Genomic DNA, 23,467 nt, shown 5'->3' on the forward strand with positions numbered 1-23,467 from the left:
ATGGAGCCCAACAAATTCTTCCTCTTCCTTTGCACTTAGAAAAAGACTGCTGCATTTTGTACTGATTATTCAGACAATCCTTCTCAGTTTCCCACATGGAAAAAAAGGCGGATAGTATTAAATACCCCCCCACAATTTTTTTCAGCATTCTGCCTCTGTATGAGAGTAGACTGCTGCAAAAACTTTCTCAGTGAAGTTTGTGTAAAGGCTGTGGGATGGAGTGATATCAATAGATGAGGAACATCCGTGGTGCCACATTTGTTTTGTGTTCTTTCACTTCCATTCTTGACATGAATGTGATGTTCCTCTGAAGTGCCAGTCTCATCATAGAAAAGGTTATTTCCTTCTCTTCTGCAGCCGGAAGAGAAGGATGGCAGGGTTGAGCTCCTCACCACTGTGCTGGGACTGGTAAGGGTCACAGCTATGAAAGAGACTTTCCTGGGTGAGACACTTCAGTACTGGGAATGATGCTAGAGATTCATCCTCCAGCACCCTGTGGACATCCACTAGAAAAGTAGTTTTAATTTCCCAGTGAGCTTTCACTCCCAAGGAGTGGGAGAGTGAACACTTGTAACTCATTGCCTAATGGTCAGTGCTGTCAGAGGAGAGGGGCTGAGATTCAACCAGTAGGGCAGTCTGATCTATCTGCTCATTTTCCAGGTGCGGGAGAGAACTCCTCTCCTGAGCGGCATGCCCAAGTTCCTTGCCCTGCCTGAAAGCCAAGAAGAGGTGCCTGCAGTGAGACCAGAGCCCAGCCTCAGAGCCAGGCATGACTGGTGAGCCAGTGTGTGTGGAGGAATAGCAATGGGCTGTGCCACAGTCCTTGAGGAAGATCCCTGGATCGTGTCCAAGTGGGTGCAGCTCTGTGTCAGCCTTTCCACAGAGATTCCCACTATGGAAAGGAAAAAAGTGCAGAGCTATGGTTAACATCTGCATTATCACTTTTATTAAATGAGTTTATTGCTCATGTTACTCCTACCTCTGCCCATTTAAAAATGCAAGGAGCCCCTGCTCTCCTGCTGACATGAGTCAAGAGCACACACTTAAATGCCACTGAATTATGTTGGTGTAAATCCAGCTTGAGTCTTCAAACATGCCAGTATCACATGTGACTTCATATTTGGGGGGAAAACGAATGCAAAATGAATGAGGTGGAACTGAAGAACTGTCCCTGCATAGTCCATTTCCAGGCTTTTCAGTGGAGCTTATCACTGTCCTGTCCAGCTCTTGGCTTCGTTTCTTCACTTTTTGAAAGATATCTACTGAAATGGCAATGGAAATTCAGGCAGTATACTTGCATTATCTAATGCCTCTTCAGTGATATATCTTTGGCTAATATAACACTGTTTATCCAATATTTTTTAAGAGCTGGGGACTAGAATCTGATCCAAAAAAATGTAACTCTTTAATTACTTAAGAAAACTCAGTGAAATCAACGGGTAAAAACACAGAATTTGATTAAGCATTCTGTTAGTTTCTCATGATTTCTGTACACTGTGTGATGCTCATTCATGTTGCTGATTACTCTTGCATTTCCCCAAATTATACAGAATATAATACGAGAAATAAAACCCCAGGCATTTATGGTCTGCCCACTGAGCATTTGTGACATCAATTTACAGTTCAACAAAGGAATGCCTCAGTATCTGAGTACACACTGCCTTTACTCCACAAAGAAATAGAATACAAAGACTAAAAGAAAGACCATCGCTAGGACATTCCAAGGGATGGTTTGTTCCTCCGTGCTCTGGTCACTGTTTTGCCAAGAATCAGATGTGGGCTGAATCCATGTGGATGCACATCTGGACATATGTTTGGCAAAGCACTTACATGAGCATATATAATCTAGAATCAGATAGACAAATACTGGTATTATTACATTAAAAGAAATTCTGAATACTGGAGTAATAACTTGTATTTTTATTTAGCTATTGTTTGACATTTGATTCCATTAAATAGGCCCTGGTTCATGTAATAAACACTTAGCCACTGATAACTCCCTGCAATATTTGATTGTTATTTAATAACCCTTGTACAAGAGAAAACACCCCCCAAAAAACTCGCCTTTTCCCAGCTATTATTTTTCTTGGGATAAGGAAAAAAATCAATTTCCTAAGGACAAAGATACAACCTGAAATGTGTGACATAGAAATGGGAAAGAAGTAATTACCATACCTGTGAAATTTGGTGTAGTAAACACATTGTGCTTTTTAAATTTTCTTTTGAATTGGAAAGAAGCAGAGGGCTTTGAATTATGCCAATACAGAGGAATGTTAGCTCATTAATGTATATAGGATATTGGTAGAAATATCTATTTTTTTTCAGTTACTTATATTTAACTTCCTCTTTAGAAATAAAAACTGACCTCTGTTCTTTCCTGCAGCTTTGCATGTCGTACCTTTAAGAGAATGAACCCAACCTGAACTCAAGGCAGTTTGTTCTTTTCCTGCTGTAGCATGAATCTTGGAGAGATTATAACCAATTTAAGCAGGATGGGAGATCTGTTTCTAACTAGCTAGGAGCAAACTGCTAAGGAACCAGAAAGGGGAAATGAGAGGTATTCACAATAGTCTCCAGCTTGGATTACATGTATCTTGAAAGCACTAGCAGCAGATGCTTGTGGAAGTGATTATGCACTGGATCATACGCACATCCTTCTGGCTGCCAACATCACTTAGGCACATTTTGTAGCGTAGGAAAAATCCCTCCAGTTTACAGGAGAAGGGGCTCAGAGCACATTGCAGAAGGCACCAAGAATCATGGTATTTAAAGGAGCTCAGCCGTCACTCTGCTGCTTTGGGACCCAAATCTGCAGGATCAAAACTTTACCCATGGATTATGAATTGTAGCCTTTCAGGGATTTCATCATTTTCCATACTTTAATTTATAGACAAAAAACAATTTTAGTGACAAAAACACTCCTTTCTCTCTTTTTGGTTGACATTGTTTGTTGCTAATTAGGGCAGGTTTATGCATTTATGTAAATAGTAATTCTAAAAGCTTTTTCAAAGTGATTTTTTTCTGTCTAGCCTTTAGGCTGTAGATGTCATTATACAGCTCCACAGTCTATTTGACAGATCCTTAGATATGTACAACAAATGGCTTTGGCGATGGCTGCACTACCTGTGCTACTGCGCTTTTTTATTTTAAAGAACAATAATGGAAATGTTGGGATTTTTTTCCCCAAGCAATTCATCGACATTCTCTGATTTTTCAGTATGGAGTCTCTTATCTCTTTAGTTCTGAGTTCAGTTGTCCTGGATTTTCATTCTTCCAAGCATCTCATTCTTTCCCTCACTACGCATTGCTGTCTTTTTTTGCTACTGAAAGCCCAGTAGCCTTTCTCCTGATTTTACTGTGGATCCAGGAATGTGGCAGCGACTGAGGCTCCTTCAGAGTAACTCTGCTTATTGTGTGGACTCACTAGAGGTGGCACAGACAGAGGGATTTCATTTTTCATTTCTACTAGGCTTCAGAGGGCATCTGCCAAAATAGGTAATCTGGTTGTTTGCATGCACTGATGCAGGTTCTGGGTTTGTTTTATAGTTGGCTGTCCAGATGCATAGACTGGCATCACAACTACAACGCTCCCATATTACAGCCAGAAACTCATTAAAAGCTGCAATTTATCACCTTCCTGGCCATTACATATGACAATATGATCTGCTGAAAGACAGGCAACCTGGCACATGGCTTCTTTAATGTCTTGGTTTGGTGTTGGGTTTTTTTGTTGTTGTTGTTTGATTTTATTTTTTTTTACTACACAAAAATAAATAGGCCAGCTTGAGTCTACACTTTATAACAAAGGAAAAAAATTATCAGTGAGGAGTGCCTAACTTTTTTGACTATGTGATCCCATTTTTCACCTATAGGAAATGTGTTATTCAGTCAAGGTTTCTAATTAAAAAAAAAAAAAAAGAAGCACACCCTTCCCTCTCTTCTCTCCCAGTCCCAAATATCTGTTGTTATCTCTAGCGCTCCCTCCAGCAATGTATCTGAATGCTCTCAGTGAAGGGGAAATCTGGGAAGTCATATTAGGGAGCAGTAGTATCTGTAAGAACAACTCTGGTTACAGCAATGACCTGCTTTTCTGGGCTAGTTACCATTGAGTCAACCTAGAAACACAAGGGGGACCACATAAACCCTTTGGGGCAAGGAGTTCTGCTCTGTCTTATATCATCCTAGTGCAGGACTATTGCTTGCAGATTTTTTTTACAGAGCATAAAATACCAGTAGGAGAAAATCAGAAGTAGTTCTGTGAAAATCTTAAGCACCCGGTTGAATTTATCTTTCCGAAAGATTTCCTAAAGATGAAGTAGACCTCCAGTTGGACTCACCTCTTGAAAAATGTGGGAACAGACAGTGTATTTGGATTATTGCAGAGTAGAAGCAAATGCTTCTAAGTGAGATGCAAAGAATGAATAAACAATGACTTAATGCTATTCGTGTTTCACAGGGAGCCATAAATATGGGGTAGAAGTTGCTGACTAAGGCACTAATTCAGCAAGTGGTAGAAATTAATCAGGAGGTAATGCCACTTTTATAGGGCAGAAAGGATATGGGAACAGACTGACAGAGCAAAGGGATGGGGCTGAGATCAACTGAATGGGAACAGACTTCTTGGACTAAAGTGGCTGTTGCCAGTGCAACCAAATGCTGATAGTGAACCTATGTGAGCCGACTTTTTATGGAAGGGATAAGCAGTGGGAAGAATCTTACTCAGTCTTTGTAAAGCTATGGTGCACTAACTACCAAAGAGGGGTGGGCACTGCTGCCAGGGCAACATGAAAGGGGCACCAGTCCTGGTTCTTCCTGTCAAACACCTGTATAGATTTTTCCATCCAAAAAAATAGATATTTTCACCAAGAATGTGGTTGTAAAATTGTACAGCCTTGAATTACAGCAGTTTGCACTTGTCTTCTTAAGGTAAATGGCAACTAAACCAGTGCCTTAACTTCTTTCTGTCCCAGGGAGATAAAGGCACAACTACTGTTTTATTCCTGTTTTGGTCATTGCTACCTGTGCTAATTAAATTATAATATTTCATTTGCTCCACTGATAGTGCTTTCCTGTTTCCCAGGATTTAGTGACTTTACAAAGCACTGTATGCAGAGGGCTGTGAAGAATCAAGCCCTGTGTTCACAGAGCCTGTCAGATTCTCCTTGTGTCCTTGAAGGTGTGCACCAAAGCCTGCCTGGAGCTGGCTGCATCAGTGATATGTAATCTCACAGCCTAGCCAAGGACAAATAACCCAATTGTGTTGATCTTGAGAGTTTGCTGAGGATTATTCTCTGTATCCTGAAAAGAAGTGAAACCTAATGTCCTGGGAAAATGTGGTGTGGGGGAAGGAGGTCCCTGCCAGGTGGAGGTGGCTGCAGCCAGGCCCTGAGGGAGTTGGAGAAATCTGTCAAAGGCAGCTTCCCTTCCTATATCTTGGCAAGGAAAAAGGATCTTCTGAGCAGAGTCACATTCCACCAGCATTTGGCTGCCACCAGTTTTCATTTCACTGGGTTTTTTCCACCTGTTTGAAAAATGGAATATCCCACCCAGCAGAAATTTATCCTGTCTGAAATGCAAACCTGGAAATGGGAAGGGGAGCCCTGCCATGGCGGGAGCATGACTGCTGCAAAGCACCGAGGTGTGAATGCCTGCTTTTCTCTGAAGCTTGGACGGGAGGAAAGAATGGGACCAGGGAAACAGGAGCACAATGATATATAGTATCTTCAGGTTCCCCAGCAGCATTTGGAATATATATTGAGTTCCTCCTGACCTAGCAAGGATCAGGACCATCAGCAGGGAGGTTGTGTGGGGGAGGCAGGATCACACCAGCAGGCTCTGTAGCATCATTTGCACAGCTGGAGATCTCTATGCCTTCCCTTAGCAGGGGAGCCCACAGATTCGCATAGATAAAGTAAGAGAGAGAGAGATGTGTTCTTGAGTCTCAGAGTGGGGGATTTGTTGTGAGGGAGTCAGGAGAGCACAAATGCTAACTGTGATAGCATAATCACGTGACTTGAAGATAAAAGGTTACCTCAAGGCAGCATTATCAACTTTACTTCATGTACATAATTCCTGAGAGGCACTCACTCTTGCCTATAGTTAAAACCCACAATTTGTGAAGTCTGAAGGTTTCCCAGATTATTTGTGCCATATCTTCACTCTTCCTTTCTATCAGAAAGCCTGTAGCAAATGTCTTAACTGTTTTCTTCCTTGCTACAGTTTAAGCTCATTGCTGGTCATATCCACCAAGGAAATCTGGACAGGGCAGTTCTCTCCTATTCTCTTTTTATCAACCTCTTTCTGTTTTTGAAGAGAATTATGTTTATGTTCAGTCTCTTCTTCCTCAGAATAAATGTCACTTTATTGAATTTTGCATCGTAAATCATGTTTCTACAAAGGCTGACATATTTTTTCTTCTTTTTTTTTTTCTATTTTTCCTTCATCTCTCTTTCCTTGTCTTCTCTCTAACTGATACTTTACCTATCGCCGCTCCTTTGCCACCATCTGATTCTGTCTTTAATGATCTTCTCCATCTATTTCATGATTTTGTAACAAGGCTAGTTCTGGAATTCGTGTTTCTTATTCTGCTTTGCCTTCCTGCTTTTGCAAAGAATAATGTTAAAGTATTGAAACATTCTTTGCCTGCCTGCTTAAAGGAGAAGTATGGACTGAGAGCAACTTTACCAGTCAGGAGCTCCTAAGCTGGAGCTCCAGCTTGGCAGCAGCTTGTCCAGCCCCAGGCAAGGCAGCTGACCTTGTTCTTGCTCTGAGTTTCTTGAGGGCTTGCATGATTTTTAAAAAGATGATAGCTTATTGCAAGAAATATATATAAAAACCCACTAGCACCAGACTGAAAATTTGAGCTAGGTTTTAAGGGGTCGAGGTCTCCTAAGCAGCTCCCATTTTTCTGGTCACAGGCAGTCTTTGGCTTTACTTTAAAGAACCACCCCAGAAATGAAACGTTTATGTCTAGTTAGCACTCACAGGCTTCACAGCTGTCATAAGGCTGAGGGACGTAAAGATGGAGGAGACTAAGTGTTGTTATATGTTTCACATCCCCAAACCAGTATCATTAGTCCTAACATTGATTCCTCCAAGCTGAGGGCTGCCATAGGCTGCTGGGATTCCTGTTTGTGGGATTTGTAGTGTCCTCATGCCAAAACCAGATCATGGGGACATTGCCTGGTATTGGGCCTACGCACTTGTAGTGTCTTCTGAACCCATGTTGGTTTCTCCAGCCACATCTGTGCACATTTCAAAAGCAAAGTTAATGTTTTTAAGTTAATCTAGAGATCTTTATTTACATAACTGATTGCAAGATAATGAATTTGTACAAAAAAAATTCCTTTTGTTCATTAAAAAAATACCATGGAAGAAAACTCTGGGTCTGGATATTGTTCTGTGCAAAGGACAGATTGTTGACATTCCTGGGCAATTCTGGTCTCTGGCAAAGGAGTGCTTCTTATCAAGTGCTCTGATGTACAAGTGCCTGAGGGCTTGTTCACATGGGAAAATCCAGTAACATTATTCATACCTCTTCACTGCAGAGTATGAGTACCCACATGGGAGCTCAGCAAGGGTATACTTATTTTGGTCTAGAAAAGTCCAAAGTACCTTCATATATTTTTTCCCCAAAAGAGTAAATGATGGCACAGGTAATGCAATGCCCTGGAGAAAATGGATTTGGAGACATCAGAAAGGACTGCTTTGTACAAAAGCTACTCCTTCCTTGTGTGACAGCACATTTCCCTGTTTGAGATCCCCTCTTTTTTTTTTTTTTTTCCACACAGAATGCTCTGTCTCTACTGTAAACTCCCCCCTCATTTGACAGAGAAACTAAAACAAACACCATACATGTACTTATTCACACCCACTCGCCCATTCTTTTAATTATTGATAGAGTTTTGCTGCACTTACACTTTTCTTCTGTAAATGCATGCTCTGAGCACCACACTCAGACAGATGCTATCTGAGCAGTGACTACAGCTCAGAAGGATGTGCTGAATGCTGATGGAGAGGGGTAATGCTGCCTCAGGAAAATAAGCAAGAACAGAATCCAAATAATGTAAAGCAATTTAGCACTTGACAGGATATGATCAGGATGTGCTGCACCTGCAGTCATGAACTTCATTTGCATAGCAGAAAAGCAATCTCTGTGCTGTACAAGTACAGGGTTAGGAGGGATGGCAGAGGGAATGGGATGTGGCCTTTGCAGTTCTGCCTCTTGTGTCTACTCTGCCCCTTGCAGTTCTCGCTGAGTGACCCGAAGCAGGTGGTACAACTCGGAGAGAGATTTCAGAGTCCTCTGGTGCCCGGTGGCACCCATGTGCCCTGGCTGAGCACACTCCTGCACAGCTTTCTGCAGCTGCAGCTGCAGGGGCAGGGAAATCAGTGGTCCTCTGAGATTTGGGAAAAACCAGCGACGGAATATTTTGTCACAGATTACCTGGGGAAAAGAAAAAGAGCAGAATGTTGTGTTTCAGAAGCTATGGCTGATGCCCTGCTGCTTCCCTGGGACTGTAGCAAAATGTCATCTGAATCCAAAAGGCCTTTAGCCATTCAAAGAGGAAGGTATAGAAAAGGAGCATCCATAAAGGCTACACTCTAGCTAAGGGATGGCCCTTCTTCTCAGGCTGCTCCTGCACTTCACACATTTTATGAGTGGCTGGGGGAGCTGGGGTTGTTTAGTCTAGGAAAGAAGATGCTGAGGGAGGACCTTATAACCCTCTATAAGTATCTGAAAGAAGGTTGTAGGCAGGTGAGGATCAGCCTCTGCTCCCAAGTGACAAGCAATACAAGGGAAAATGGCCTCAAGTTGTGCCAGGTGAGGTTTAGGTTGGATTTTAGGAAAAATTTCTTTACCAAAATGGTTGTCAAGCACTGGAACAAGCTGCCCAGGGAATTAGATGAGTCACCATTCCTGGAATATTTAAAAGATGTGTAGATGTGGCACCAGAAGTGTGATCTGTTGGTGGACTTGTCAGTGCTGGGTTAACAGTTGGACTTGATGATCTTAAAGGTCTTTTCCAACCTAAACAATTCTGCATAATGTTATGATTCTGCATAAAAATTAGTAAGGGTGATGGGGTGGGACAAGCAGCCTAAAGGCTGACAAGCTACACCCCCACAACGTCTCTGTTGCTCTAGTGCCTCCCACCAACACAAGCTGGGTGAGCTTAGTAAGACACTTCAGCCCAAAGCCAAGGACGCCATGGAGACTGCTTTCCACTACACCCACACACTGCCTCTGTAGAGTGGACAATCACAACCACTGTTTACATTTGGGCAGCCTCATCCTTCACAGAATCATAAAATCACTAAGGCTGGAAAAGACTTTTAAGATCATTGAGTCCAAGTGTCAATGTAGCACTGCCAAGTCCACCACTAAACCATGTCCCCAAGTGCCACATCTCCAAGTTTTTTGAACACTCACAGGGATGGTGATTCCACCACTTCCATGGGCAGCCTGTTCCAATGCTTGACTATCCTTTCAGGAATTTTTCTTCATATTCAACCTAAACTCTGTCTGGTGAAACTTCGTGTCATTTTGTCTTGTGCTACCACTTGTTACTTGGGAGAGGAGGCCAACACTCACCTCACTGCAACCTCCTTTCAGGTAGCTATTGAGGGCAATAAGATGTCCCTGAGCCTCCTTTTTTCCAGCCTAAACATCTCCAGCTCCCTCAGCCACTCCTTGTAAGACTTGTGCTCCAGACCCTTAATCAGCTCCATTGTCCTTCTCTGGACATTCTTTAGCACCTCAGTGTCTTTGTTGAAGCTAGGGGCCCAGAAATGAACATAGGATTTGAGGTGCAACTCAAGCATGTTACTTCACCATCAGTGGAGACAGAAGTGCTAATCCCCTGCCCCGACATACTCTGCTCTCCTGTCTGTGGCACTGGGCTAACACCTACAGAAAACCATGGCAAATAAACCCTATATATAGTGAATATAAAGATCTGTTTGTGTGTCCCAAGACGAGATTTCTGAACACGACTGACACGTGGACATGTTTAAAAACCTGACTGTCTTCATCTCACAGTCTCCTTGTACATACCATGCATTTTATAGTCAGTGTGATTTTAAAAGGACTGGATGCTTAAAACAGCTGTGTCTACTCACTTGCAAGTTGTTATTGGCTCTCTGTGCTCCACATTTTCTGATTTTCAGATTGCATTTTGAAAAGCAATCAAAGAAATTACAATCTTCATCTCCTGTGCACTTCTGTTCCAGGATGTCCCTCATTTTGGGTTCAAAAAAGGCCATATCCACATCAATGGCCACCACCTGTGAATCAAAACATCCCATCAGATCTGGCACGCCACAGCCTCTGGGATGGGGCTGAGCAGGCATTCTTTGCTGCTTGCTTTTGGAAATGCTGTGCTGAGAGCAACTGCTGGCAGGGAATTAGGATTACAGGGGCTTTATTTCACTGAACTGAGACACACTAGCCTTATAAACACCACTTTTTAAAACAAAAACAGCCAATGCTTATGACACCAGGAATGGAAAAATTATTTGTGAACAGTATGCATCCCTGAAGTCAATTAGATGGATTTGCCTTGAAGTGGAACTATCCAATCTGAAGACTGATTTACTTGCTGGTGCAGCATATGCAGATGGCACCTCAACCTCTCAATTATGTGATGGTGCACAATTACCCATGGGCCAGACAGTATCATTTAGAACTCAGCATTCAGACTGAACTCCTGACTTTGCCACTGTGGAGAGGAGCAGTGGGATGTGCAAGGAGAGCTGCACCTGGTACAGCTCCTGCAAACCTGTCCTTGCATTCTGTGGGTTTGAGTCTGTTCACCTGTAGAAGGAGATCCCTGACTTTGCTAAAAGCTGGGTCTGGCTTTGTCTAGTCTTCTTTGCTTATTGTGCACAGTTCTTGTTCTTATGGCCCAGAAATATGTCCTGTAGCAGAGTCCAGCCAGAAGTTGGTCACAGCAGAAAAAACCTGAGTGAAAGGAGTCAGTCACTTTCCTCCTCCTGCCACGAGGCTCTCAGAGCAGCGTGTACACAGCACAAAGTGTTTGCAGAACTGCTGCCTGTGCTGGGGCTGAGACCACTCTGGAACAGAAGGGCTGTGGTCTCAGTTTCTGCCAGTGCCACTCCACCCATGAATGCCTCACTTAAAGAAATCACAGCAATAAAGAGGGAAAGAAAGAAATCCAGTACAGGGATGGCAGCTGCCTGATGTGAGCCAAGCTGTGGGTGACCACAGGGAAGAAAGCCTGAGCCGGTCTCCAACACCATGGATGTGCAGCCAGCAAATGTTCACAGCTGCACTTCACACTTGACAGTCAGGATCAGGGATGTTCTCTTGCAGCATCTGACACACACTTTCATAGAGGAAAATGCCTGGGACCTGGGCAAAGCAGAGTTACTTGGTCTCAAATGATAGTCTTATTTTTCAGATTCGACCTCCCAAGTAACAGGAGAAGATGAACTGTGTGACTGGAACAGCAACTGGATCAACCCCAGGAACTAAAGATGTCTGGTTTGGTAGAAGGCCAAATAAACTTTCCACAGGCAAAATAAAGAGCATGCATGGTCTAATCTTCATTTTTTTCTACTCCCTTTTCCATAGGGAAAAATTTTACAGAGATGAGGCATATCTTAAAAACATAAGTATTTTTAAACATTTTGGAGGGCTCTATAATGATGATTATAGATGATGATTAACCTAAAGAATTTTACATGTTTGGACAGGCAATTTTTATTTTATTTTTTTTTTTTAAACTTCCTTAAGCTTTCTGTAGTTTTACTGTTCAGTTCTTTGGAGAAGAGACAGTGAGAGTAATGCAGGGTTTCCCCAGTCCCACCATCACTGTTCCACCTCCCAGGTGGGGTCTTTTTCAGCCCATTTGACAATCTGATCCATTGCTCCACTAGGAAAATCAGCCCTGGTTCCCAAATACCTGTCTGCCAAAGGGTTCAGTGGCTTCACTGAAATTCATCTTTTACAAAAATGTGTGGGCATCCAGGTAGACCCTGTGAAGACACATCTGGATGACACTGTGCCCATAAACAGCTACATTTTAGTGGGCTTTGCTATGATCATAGTTGATGAAAAAAGTACCTGGAGGAAGGACCCAGCTTGGCTCATGACCTGATTTAAAATCATGTCTAAGTTACTGTAATCTTTCCAGGTTTCTCTGAAATATTGGTAAAAGAGAAAGCTCTTCCAGAGCACTGTGCATTCACCCAAACCTCCTTCTAACTCTGTACCTTGTGTGGCTCCATGGCAGCTTAAAATTCTCCTGGATGATCTACCAGACAGCTCCTCTCTGTGCTGCAGGAGAGCATGTGAAAGCTAGAGACTTGTCCCCACCACATGAAAATAATCCTCAGAGTAAAACCATTGCATTCCAGGCACATTTCTTTAGGCATTAGAAGTCTCATTACTCAAATGAGGAATAGTGGTACAATCGTGGGGTTTTTTATTATCCTATAGAAGAAACCAGTAAATGAAAAAGTTCTTGAAACAAATACAAGAGATGAAAAAGAGGCTGCATTGCTGTGTTCCCATTCTGGAACTGGTTGGTCAGTGGAACATCCTGGCAAAGCAAGCCTCACCAAAAGGATTCATAAGAGAATCACATCCGGTATTCATCCCCTTTCCCTAAATGGAATCTGTTTTCCTGTATGTAGGTTGTGAAACAGATGCTCTGGCATGTGCTCAGCCACAGGCAGCCACAGCCCTGAGTAACTGAGGAAGATGGGCAAAGCCCGCCTTGAGGAATTCTCGCTTTGGCTAAATAGTGGTACAGCCTGCTTTAGGTTCTCCCTGTAGCTCCTCAGCCGTTCCCTGTTCAGCTGCTGTATTGCACCTGAATAAACAGTGGGAGGGGAGGGAAGGGTGAAGGGGAAACACTCTAATTGCTCTTAATGGCTGTGTGTTTAGGTAGTGTTCGTCTAGTTCTCTGAAGATACAAGTGTTACATTAACACTCAGTGAGTACTAAAAATAGTATTAAAGTTCCTGAAAATGCTTTATATTCACTCAGAGTGCAGAAACTCCACTAAGACATTGCAGATTGGGAGCTTAGCTCAAACACTTTCTCACTGCATTGTACCCCCAATCTGTAGACAAATTTCCAACCAAAACCAGAGGAATTTCTGCCCACAGAACAAATGTGAGCTGCACTACAACTTAGAAAATATACATATCTATCAGGTCCAAGTTTCATCTGCACAATGGAAAATCAAAGAGTGACAGTGGCTGGGAGTTTCATATTGCTGTCCTTGCATAGTTTCCAGACCAGATAAGCTGACCACTGAAGCATAAACATATGTGTTTGGATGTGGGGAGCACCCCTTGTGTCAGGCCATGAATTCAGCCTTAGCTTTCAAATTCATACAGTTTTCTTCATTTCAGCATCACTACCAGAAATATGACTCAAATTGTAGCTTGATTTAGTGCTTTTGAAATCTCCTTGCCTCCAGGAGGCATCCCTCACCACATCCAAGGGACCTTGCACTGGTGCCTTTGAAGAAGTGAAACAAAATAGAAGTGAGCAAGAAGTTTTCAAAACAAGCAGCAGGATTTAGTGCTCCAAAAACGTGGCTGTACACATTACAAAGAGGAAAAGCTGTAGAGAATCTCCCCCAATGCTTGTAAATCCATTGGCTTTTTGGCAAAGACTTAGCCAAAAGCTGTACAAGGAGAGAAGTGCCATTTTTACACAGTCACCTTCAGACTAGAATTTGACCTCAAATTCCTGGAACACCACCCCAAAGGCCTGACTTACCGTAAGATCATGCCTGATAGCGAAGTTTTCTGGCTTGATGTCGCACAGGTGAAGTCGGTGAGAGAAATCATTATCAAAATGCTGCACCATGTCCAGAAAGCTGAGTGCAATGTCAATGATGGCTCTCACTCTGCTTCTGTGTCCAGTAAGGGAGGGGCCGATCACATTTTCCAAGGGAAAAAGAGTTTTGTGCCAGGCATGTCCAGCTGTGAGATACTCCACAGCATAAAAGTGTCCACAAGAGCCAATAATTCGTAGCACATGTTTGCTGAAGTTCTGCAGCAAACTGAAGTAGATATATTCTTCCTGCTGGAGCAAGGACCACATGCTGGCCACCTGTGCTTTCCAACGTGGTCCTGTCTTCCTTGTCCACAGGGGCCCCATGGTACTGTTAGACAGTTCCAGTCCCAGGGCATTTTTGACCTCCAAAGCAACCATCAGCAGAAGCTCTGTTTCAGGGATATCCTGTGCTTCCACCTCCTCTAGCATACTGAGGTGCTGGTAGCTGGAAAAGATTTCTTTTTTGGATTTCAGTATGATGGGCTGGCCTCTCCAATCAGCCTGAATGACCTTCTTACCTCTGTCATAGTACAGGCAGTGCTTGTACACCAGCTTCTGTGCCACACATAGGTCTTCACAGAGGTCCCCAGTCAGGGCTCCGCTGCTGTAGTCGAGGCACTGGAGTGAAAGAGCCGAATATTCACAGCAGAACCATACCCCCATGGACCATGTAGAAGAAAGACAAATAATGAGCAAGAGCCCTAAGCTCACAAGGTTTGCAGCAGTCATGGAACTGCAAACACACACCCACAACCATTGGGTCATTCAATGGTTTTTCAGAAGTCTCTAGAGATCTATGACTTGCTTCAAAACAGTGATTATGGGGATGGTAAAGGGCAGAGTTTTCAGGGGCAAGGAAAGGAACTGGATGACTGTTAATCTGAAATTCTTTATACGTATGACTTCAGTGGGACAAACTTTAAACACTAGGGGCTGTGCTGTGTATGATTATGGGTTGTAACACTTTAAGGCACAGAGTAATGCAGGACTTCTCTGCAAGGCTCAGGACATCCTAACTTAGATATCACCACTAAAATTACAGGAAAATCCACGTGGAGCTGGATTTCTTGGACATTCCACAGCTTTATGTGTTTCAGTCTTGCACTCAACATAGCCTGAAGGAAGCTGTGATAACCTCCTCCTGTATCACCAGGAAAAACAGAGGTTGTGTTCAGTGAGTTTTGGACCAAGAACTTTCAGAATTTTTGAGTATGTAAATGCTGCAGAAAACAACGACTCTCCAGGTTTTATATGTAGTTATCAGAAGTTACATTTTAATATTAATTGCTTCAATATGTAATCTTTTTTTAACTGGAAAAAAATCAGTCCTCGGAAACGAGGAAACTGCTGCTTGATAGTTTAGTGGTCAATGCAAATAAGTGCAAGAACTTCAAGGATTCCCTCACCAGTCCTTCTCTCAAGCCAGACTAATTTCCATAAAATCATTTCCAAAAGTGGAGGCAGCTGATGTATTCCTACGGTCATTCAAAAATGCAGCTGTAGGGACTGCTTTGGGTCGCTCAGTAGAGGGGATGATCAGAGGTCTCTGGTGAAAGGGGAATAGAGGAGGTGGTGTAGAAAGCCAAACATCTGTGAGGCAGCTTGACAGTGTCATCCACCTCCATTCCTTTCTGGCATTTGAATCTTTATTTAAACAAACTGGCAGGTCCCCCTACACGTGCAGGACTTGCAGTGGCTGCCTGAGCCCCACCTCATTTGTGACTGGCTGTTACACGAGGAACATGGTCATAGCATTCAAGTAATGCATTTTCTGGGGACAGCCTCTGAGGTGTGTACACCAGAGGAAGATGTTCTGATGCCAAGCAACATTTAGAGTCCAGCCTTTAACAACACACTGGGGAATGGGTGGAGGATTAAGTCCAAAATCCAAGAAAGGTGATCAGTTGACAGAAACAGCTCACTGAGGGCAGTTCAGACAGACATAAAATTTATTTATATTCTGATGTTCTCACAGCCCAAGTGAGAACATTAAATGCCAGCAAGGAGCGCAGGTAGGCAAATTCTTGCCTTAGTGTCTGGACACTGAGTCCATGCATGTGTGTAACACACATACATCTGCATCCTCATCCACATCAGGATTGCTAAGGAGACTCACTCAGCTGTCTGCAGACTTCAGAGCATGCAGATCAATGTTCTTGCTTTTGAAAATCTACTCCTACTAATGTAATACAATTTTACTCTACCTTTTCAAGTAGGAAATGTAGTTTTCTCAATGAAAGTAGGTTAGCAGTTCTTACCATCTGGAATTCTAACCGATTTTAGAAAGAAAATTACAAACAGAAGGAATTTTTTGGGGTTTCTTTGGATTGTAAGTTACAAGCACATTTAAAACTCTATTGACAGACCACAATCTAATTCTCTTCTGGTACAGGAAGAGAAGATAGAACTTAGTCATGTAATTGGGTTCACATGGGTGAACACTTGCCCCTGTGGACAATCTTACTGTGGTTCACTCTTAGAGGGTTCACATGCCTGGTCTTCTGGCATCTAAAAGAACACATGACCATGACCTGTAGCCAACCATGTCAAGGTGCAGCTTATTTTCCTGAGTTGACATCATGTCATTCTTAATGGCATTAGTGAGAAAAAGTAGTTTTGGAAAAAGCAGACTCAGATTTCACAGACAGAGGAGACAGGTCCTTTTTGAACCTGGTTGCTGTTTAGGAATTTTGTGCTGTTTTTTCAGTTGAAGCTATAAATATTTGATTATTAACCTAGTATCTGACAAACAGTGTCTGAATCATATTTTTCTTACAATGAACATGTGCAGTGTTTTGCAAACTGGGATCAGTGGAAGAGGACTTGACCAAAGAACTCACGGTCTCACAGTGATGAAACACAGATCAGCCTTCCAGAAGTGTATTCTCAGCTGGTCACAAAGGCAAGCAAGGCTTTCAAAAAGGCTTCCTCAAGGAAGCAATCAAGAAGAATGAACCATTTCCTATCAGCATTTTAGGCACAGTCTGCACTGGTAGTTCATCTTGAAGCAATTATTTGACTCTTACATCCATTCCAAAGATACAGTTTTACAGGACAGTCTTCCATCATATTGGCATGGCTTGTACTATTGTGCTCCCTGGTGCACTAGCTTGCATTTTACAGTATTAAAACAAAAATTTGGTGGACTGAAAACATTTAAAGAGGTAATACAGATTAGTCTGCCATGACAAGATGGACTGTTTATTATTTACCAACACAGGAAGCTTTCCACTAACTTCAGACTTCACTATACAAGATTGTCCATCATCCTACCGATAAAAGGAAGAATCAATTCCCTAAAGAAATATTTCAGAAACGGTCCTCCACACTGCAGTCCCTGTCTTATTGACTGAATTTTGAGATCTGTTGATGAGATAGTTTTAAATCGACCTAGTGATCGTTGAAAGCCACAGATTCTTCTTTAAGTGCCAGATTCTTAAAAATAAAATATGAAAGTGCTACTAAGCCAAAAGCCTTATAAAGAAGCAGTTGTACTACACAAAAATGCAAACAGAAGCATGGTTCAGACTCACCCATATGTATCTTATTAAAATCGGCTATATAATTTTTAATGTCTTCAGTGCATTTATCAAGGTAAGTTTAAAAAGCTGGGTTTATATTAATGAAAAGCTTAAATTAATGTAAACCTTGCTAAGGACTTATATAAATTTAAATAACTCACTGTACCACCATCAGTGGCCTGAAACTGATGTTTTGCCTTGTTAGCTACTACTTCTATGTAAGCGCAATACAGCACCAGGTTTGGAAGGCATCAAAATTAATTGATTTCTCCAGAGGGAACAAAAATTGATTGCTATGACTTAGGGTGTTCAGTCTAAATGAAGATGAGACTGGCATTAGGAAAGAGCAAGAGGGGGTTTTTTTTGAGAGTTAAAGTTGGTCCCTGCAAATTGCCCAGAGCTATTTCAGCCTTCTCAGTGCAGTACACATCTGCACAGATGTATATCTTACTCAGAACAAGGAAATAAAACCTTCAGAAATGCCACTTGCAAGGACATTTTCCCCCACTTCCTTAAAATATCTCCTCTCCTACTGAGAGATGACTAGTTAAAATAGTTTTCCTTAGAAGCTGATTTTTGCTTGATAGAAGTTGTGAGATTCAAGCTATCAGGTTATTTGCTTCACGGCTCAGTTGCACTTTCTGTAACTGTGAAACTCATGCTCTGTTCAGAAGATGCAGAAAGACTTATCTTGGGGCAGATGAAAACGAGCTCATTTTCTAACTATTCCACTAGAAGGACAATCCCTTTCTAACGTCATCTGGGAAAACGCTTGCAAACCTTAACGATACTGCTGATCATTCACCTACTCACAGACAAGCACAACAATCTCAGCTACTCTTCCCCTGGAAGGAGGGTCTGAACCTGAGCTGTCTCAGTGATAGAGACAATTTTCAAGCTTGCGACTGAAATCCGATCCCTGGGCTTTTGAAGCCTTGCCTGACGCTTTCCAAACTGAAGAACAGCAACAGGTCTTTGTCCATCTGTTTATTGGTGACTGCGATGGCAAGGACCTGGACCTTCCTGAGCTTGGCAGCTCCGTGCATCTCCATATCTCAGTGTTCTTCCCAAGCACGCAAGGATGAGGCAGGAATCATTCCTTCAGCTGCAAACCTGATCTCAGCCCTACTTCAGTCTGGCTCCTGAGGTAAAGAAACTGGATCTCACTGCCATTAAATACACACTGTCAGGACCACTGCCTACACTTGCTTTTTCTTTATTATACAGAATTAAGGAAAATCTATGACCAGTTCTTGCTTGCTTGCAGTGATAGATTATTTAATTCCCACTAGGATTCCTCCTTTCCCACCTAACCACTAGCACTACAGATACCCTGAACTAAGAAACAAAATTGAACTAAAAGCATTAATCCACGCTGCTCCTGTTCTCAAAGTGTTTCCTACACAATCCTAAATCTGTTCGTTATTATTTTTAAGGGAAATTTTACTGAATATTCGCTTGAATATCTTAATGAATCCCTGCCTGAATTTTAACCACATCTTACACGCCAGCCCCCGTTAGACTATAAAGGAGGCGATACAAGCTGCCTGGCACTTTCTGAAAGACGACTTTTGTACAAACAGCTTTTCGGCTAAAAACAAACAAAAACCCCCAACACCGGGAGGAAGGCTTTCCTCCGCTTCGGAGCGTTCGGCTTGGGCAGCGGACCCGCATCCGACGCCCGGGAGCCGGCTCGCCGCCTGCACCTGACCTCGCCCCGGGAAGGGAGGGAGGGAGGGAAGGAGGGAGGGAGGCAGGGAGGGAAGGAGCGAGGGAGGCAGCCGCCCGCCCGTGCGCGCCGGGGGCGCCGGCGATGCGGCACCTCCGGCGGCCGGAGCCGGGCAGGGCGCCCCGGAGAACAGCCCCGACGGACCGACCGCGCCTCGTCCTGCCGGGCAGCCCCCGGGAGATGCCCCGCGTCCCGCCGGGGCACGTACCAGCCTGGCCAGGATCCGGTGGCTTTTCTCGTCCGTGCAGCGCTCGGAGAAGACGCTCCTGTGCAGAAGGAACAGCGCAGCGCTCACCACCACCCAGCAGGCAGCCCAGAGGAGGAGCAGCAGCAGGGCGCATCGCCGCCAGATTTTGAGCCGCAGCCGCTTTAAGCCCGGGATGCCCCTCATCTCCGCGCCGGGGCTGGGCTGCGCTGGGGCGGGCGCTCCGGCTGCGGCGGCCCCGAGCGAGCGGCGGCGGGGCCGGGGGAGCCGCGCTGCGCCCCCGCACTCCCGTCCCGCTGCCCCGGGCTGCCCCGGCCCCGCTCCCGCCCCCTCCCCGGGCCGGGGCTGCCCTGGCGGAGCCCGGAGCGCCCCTTTTGAATTTAAGCCACGTAGTTCCGCCGGCTTTTGTCTGCGCTCCCCTGTGCCAAGCGGCCCCTGCAGCCACTTGGCGGCTGCTGCCCGCGCCCCCCGCCTCTCCTCTGTGAGTTTCTCACCCGAGAATAAAAGGAGTTTGAAGGGTGATGGATGCTGCTGTGGGAACCCTTTGCCATCCAGGCGGCCGCTCGATACTTTGAAAGAGGCGGCCTGGAGACGCACAGGTCCCTGTGGTGAAAGCTTCGTCTCCCGACAAATGGGGAAAGGAATAAAAAGTTGTCCTTTATTCTGGAGTAACTTCCCCAGTTTTATCCTCCCGGAGCTAATGGAGGAAGAGAGAGGAGCGACTCAGATGCCCTTTCAGTAACCCAGCTCCCAGCGCCCCCATGGTGGGTCCCCCCTTGGCTCCCCAGCAGTTCCCCCAGCCCCCAGTGGCGGGGTGCAGGCTGGGCCCTGCCCGGCACCCCGGCCCCGGCCTCCCTGGGGAGCCACGTTGGATACTTTGCCCAAACAGGCAGGATGTACTGGGTTCGAGGATGCCGGGGTCGATAGATTGTCTCCCTGCCCTCTCGTTGTCTCCCTGTGGCTATGTCCCTGTTTTGGTGTGGTCATCTCCATCGCACAGCCTCTATGTGACTTCGTTAACCTTTCTGAGGGGTCAAAGACTCAGATGTTTGTTTCCGTGCTGCAAGGAAGATCCTGGCATCCTTGCCTCAGTCCAGGTGCAGATGTTCACTGTCTCTGTTCAGAGAGCTCGGTTCAGTGATATATGTTCTTAGCATCATGCCTAATTTAATGAGAAATACTTCCTTGACAAATCTTTAAAAAGAAAGATGTCTCTATTGATATGATCGAATTTCATCTCCCAGAATAGCAAGGGAAGAACACAGGTGGAGCAGACTTGCTGTTTTCCACACTTTTTACATGATCAGTGCAGCTCTCTACATGGCAGAGCAGGGCTTGAAATGGAGCTTCTAAGTATATGGCAGACTGTGGCAGAAAAGAAAACGAAAGATAAAAATATTGCTGGACATATTCCAGCTTTCCTTTCTAGAGATTGTCAGTGGGGAGGGAGATGCAAGTAGAGCAAAATTACTTTCATCTCCAAAGTCTCAGAAGCAGAATCATTATCATTAACCACATCTTCTGCCAGTGTGTTTTTCTCGATTTCTCCACCGTCTCATTTCTTCACCTGCTGAGGCTGCCTTTTCAAATTTTCTTTTTCTTTTCTCTGATCCTTTTACTGAGAGGCTTACTTTTGAGGCACTTGGTGATACGGTCTGTTTCCTGGGAATGTGCCAAGCAGCAAAGACCACGGAGGCAGCTAGGAACTAAAAGATTTTAATCCTGTTTTTCAGTCTGATAGGAAATGCTTTCAGAAGCTGTCTCTGACCAGCTTGGGGTGTTCTTTGGAAATTTCTAGGACAATAAGTGGACAAGGAGGAGTTTTGCTCAGCCATTCCTCTGTAGGAGTACCAGCTAGGCTTGAAATACAGCCAACCTTCGGCAGCGACTGCTGCCACCTAGGAGATAAAATTGCAGATCTGCCATACTGATGTCTGGAACAACCCTGAGATATGTCCCAAGTGGAAGAGGGAGGAGGGTGGTGGGGGAAAGGCAAGCATAAGTCCCTACTGCTTGGTCCTAAGTTGTCTGGGTTATAGTTTAGGCTCTACCAAACCCACACATATTTTAAAATGTGGATCTTGACTTCTCTGTGTGTCAGCAATCCCCAATGGATATTATGCATTTTTATTAAATGTCTGTGAAATTCTGTATATGTGTCATTGGTGTTTCAACAATAATTCTGAAAACAAATCTAATTACACCTGTCTTTAAGCCAGGAACAAAATACGGAGATTTCAGACCAGGTTAGGTGTCACAGCTGACCTTCTCTAATTACGGCTGAAAAAACAAGCACGATCCTTCCTCCTCCTCAACCACCACCTCCCCGTTTTCCTCTTTGTCTTGCCTGCCTAGTCCAGTCCCTTTCCTCAGTGAAAGATATTCCTTGCTGCCCAGGGAGCTTTCTCAGCTTGCTAACAGGGTAGAGAAATGTAAAGCTGTTTCTTGCCGAGATTATTTTCAGAGAGGTCATCAAGCCCCCAGGATGTCACCAGGCTAGTGCAGGGAGGCACATTGCAGGGTTGGGTGCTCTGGGGTGCTGGAGGCAAAACTGTATCAAATGTCTACACCTTAAAGATGTAATGAGATATTGCAGAGAAGGTGATCTTAATGGAAACGGTTGCTGAAAGAAGCAGTCCTGTCCCCACTTCCACCCCAGTTATATGCTGCCACTGCCCCCTCAGTAGCTGGATCAGGGTAGTTAGCCCAGCAGGCAGCATTAGTAGGGTGTCTGGCTGCACTTTTCATTTCAACCCAAGATACCTGCTCAGATTCACTGGATTTGAAGTCTGCAAGGAGCCCACATCCTCCTCTTTGGTTTGGAAAGAGCTGCTACATGTAGCATGAGCAATTCTTACTTTAACATGCAGGTATCTGATGCTTTGAAATTATGGAATATGAAGAAATAAACTAAGAAAATAATAATAAGTTTTAATGTAGTTTTAATATTGCTTTAATAATTTTTAATAAAAAATAAAAGTACAAGATGAATGGAGCTTAATGAAGCAAATGCAAGTTGTATGACACTTATACTGGGTAGTTTACCAGCTTCATTTTATGGTAAATCCCACAGGAAGCATTTGAAGGGAATAAAGCCCTGTCTTCCCAAAAATTTCAATACAGCATTCAGGAGGGAAAAAGGGTTGTATCTAGTTGTTCAGGCTCTGAATTTATAAATATCTCACTGACTTTAGTGGGTGGGAAAAGCTGGGCAAGTCTGGTAAATATGTATGTGTATGTGTACACATATCTTCTTGTACACATGTACATAGAGAACTTCAGAACAGGTCAAGAATTGACCTAGAAAGCTTGGATTTAGTAAAAGCAAAAAGCCTAGGTGATTTAGGGTCAAGTGGTTTAGCCTTTAATAACAATCTATTACTAGCAAAATCTAAGTCTAATTTTCTATCTATTGCAAAATCCAAGTCTAATTTCAGATTTCGCTAAGCCTCAAGGTTAAGAGTAACATAATTATATATATATGTGTATGTACATATATATATATATATATGTGTGTGTGTGTGTGTCCCTATGAGCCTTAGCAATTTTTGTTTAAAAAACCCTTCAGCATCAGAGAACCTTCACTTTCTGTATATATCAAACTGTGGCTGCTTCATGTTGCATTCCTCTGTTCCCAAAGGAAGCTATATTCCTATTCTCAATTTGTCTGAGAATTAAACTTGATGGAAATTAATTAGGAGAAGTTGAATTAAGGCAAGCCACATCAAGGGCCGTAAAAATAATCCAGGACTAACTGAATTAGTTCCTACCCAATTAATCTTTGAATTAGTGCTTAGAGCACGATGTCAGCATTGAATTGGTCTCCTCTCTGTGGCTGTATTGGGCACATCACAAAATTGCACATCCCTGGTGACAGTTCAGATGTGGAGGCTTCAGGGGCTTCAGTAGCTAGGAGTGAGATGCTTTGGCACAGCCAGGTAGGAGCCTGGCACGGCATCTCACCCTGTGCTGTGTGCCTCTGCAAGGGCTCAGCAGCTCCTCAGACCTGGGCCAGGAGGAGCCCTCAGCCCAAGGAGCTGCTGAGCCCTCATGCTTCTCATCACCTTCAGACACAAACTGCATTGCAGGCTCAAGTTTTATAATGCTGTTAGACCTTATTTTCCTAATTACTGCATTCTTCATGAAGAAAGAAAGTAAATCAGTCATTAAGAACTACCTTGGCACTCCAGTTA

General features: G+C 43.8%; 1 protein-coding gene across 1 annotated transcript; it reads right to left on the minus strand.

Moving 5' to 3' along the window:
* Positions 1-1,016: 1,016 nt before the first annotated feature.
* On the minus strand, positions 1,017-19,460 carry DIPK1C (divergent protein kinase domain 1C). Its single transcript, XM_066184443.1, has 4 exons — positions 19,278-19,460; positions 13,760-14,437; positions 10,123-10,287; positions 1,017-8,446 (listed from the first exon to the last, which is right to left on the minus strand). Exons 1-4 carry the CDS (start codon positions 19,458-19,460, stop codon positions 8,231-8,233), a joined length of 1,242 nt encoding a protein of 413 aa, XP_066040540.1. The 3' UTR covers positions 1,017-8,230.
* Between the last annotated feature and the right edge of the window lie 4,007 nt (positions 19,461-23,467).

This window comes from Chamaea fasciata, unplaced genomic scaffold (assembly GCF_029207755.1).
Source record: "Chamaea fasciata isolate MVZ Bird 193981 ecotype frontalis unplaced genomic scaffold, bChaFas1.0.hap1 SCAF_1, whole genome shotgun sequence".
In the NCBI taxonomy this organism is placed as follows: Eukaryota; Metazoa; Chordata; class Aves; order Passeriformes; family Sylviidae; genus Chamaea; species Chamaea fasciata.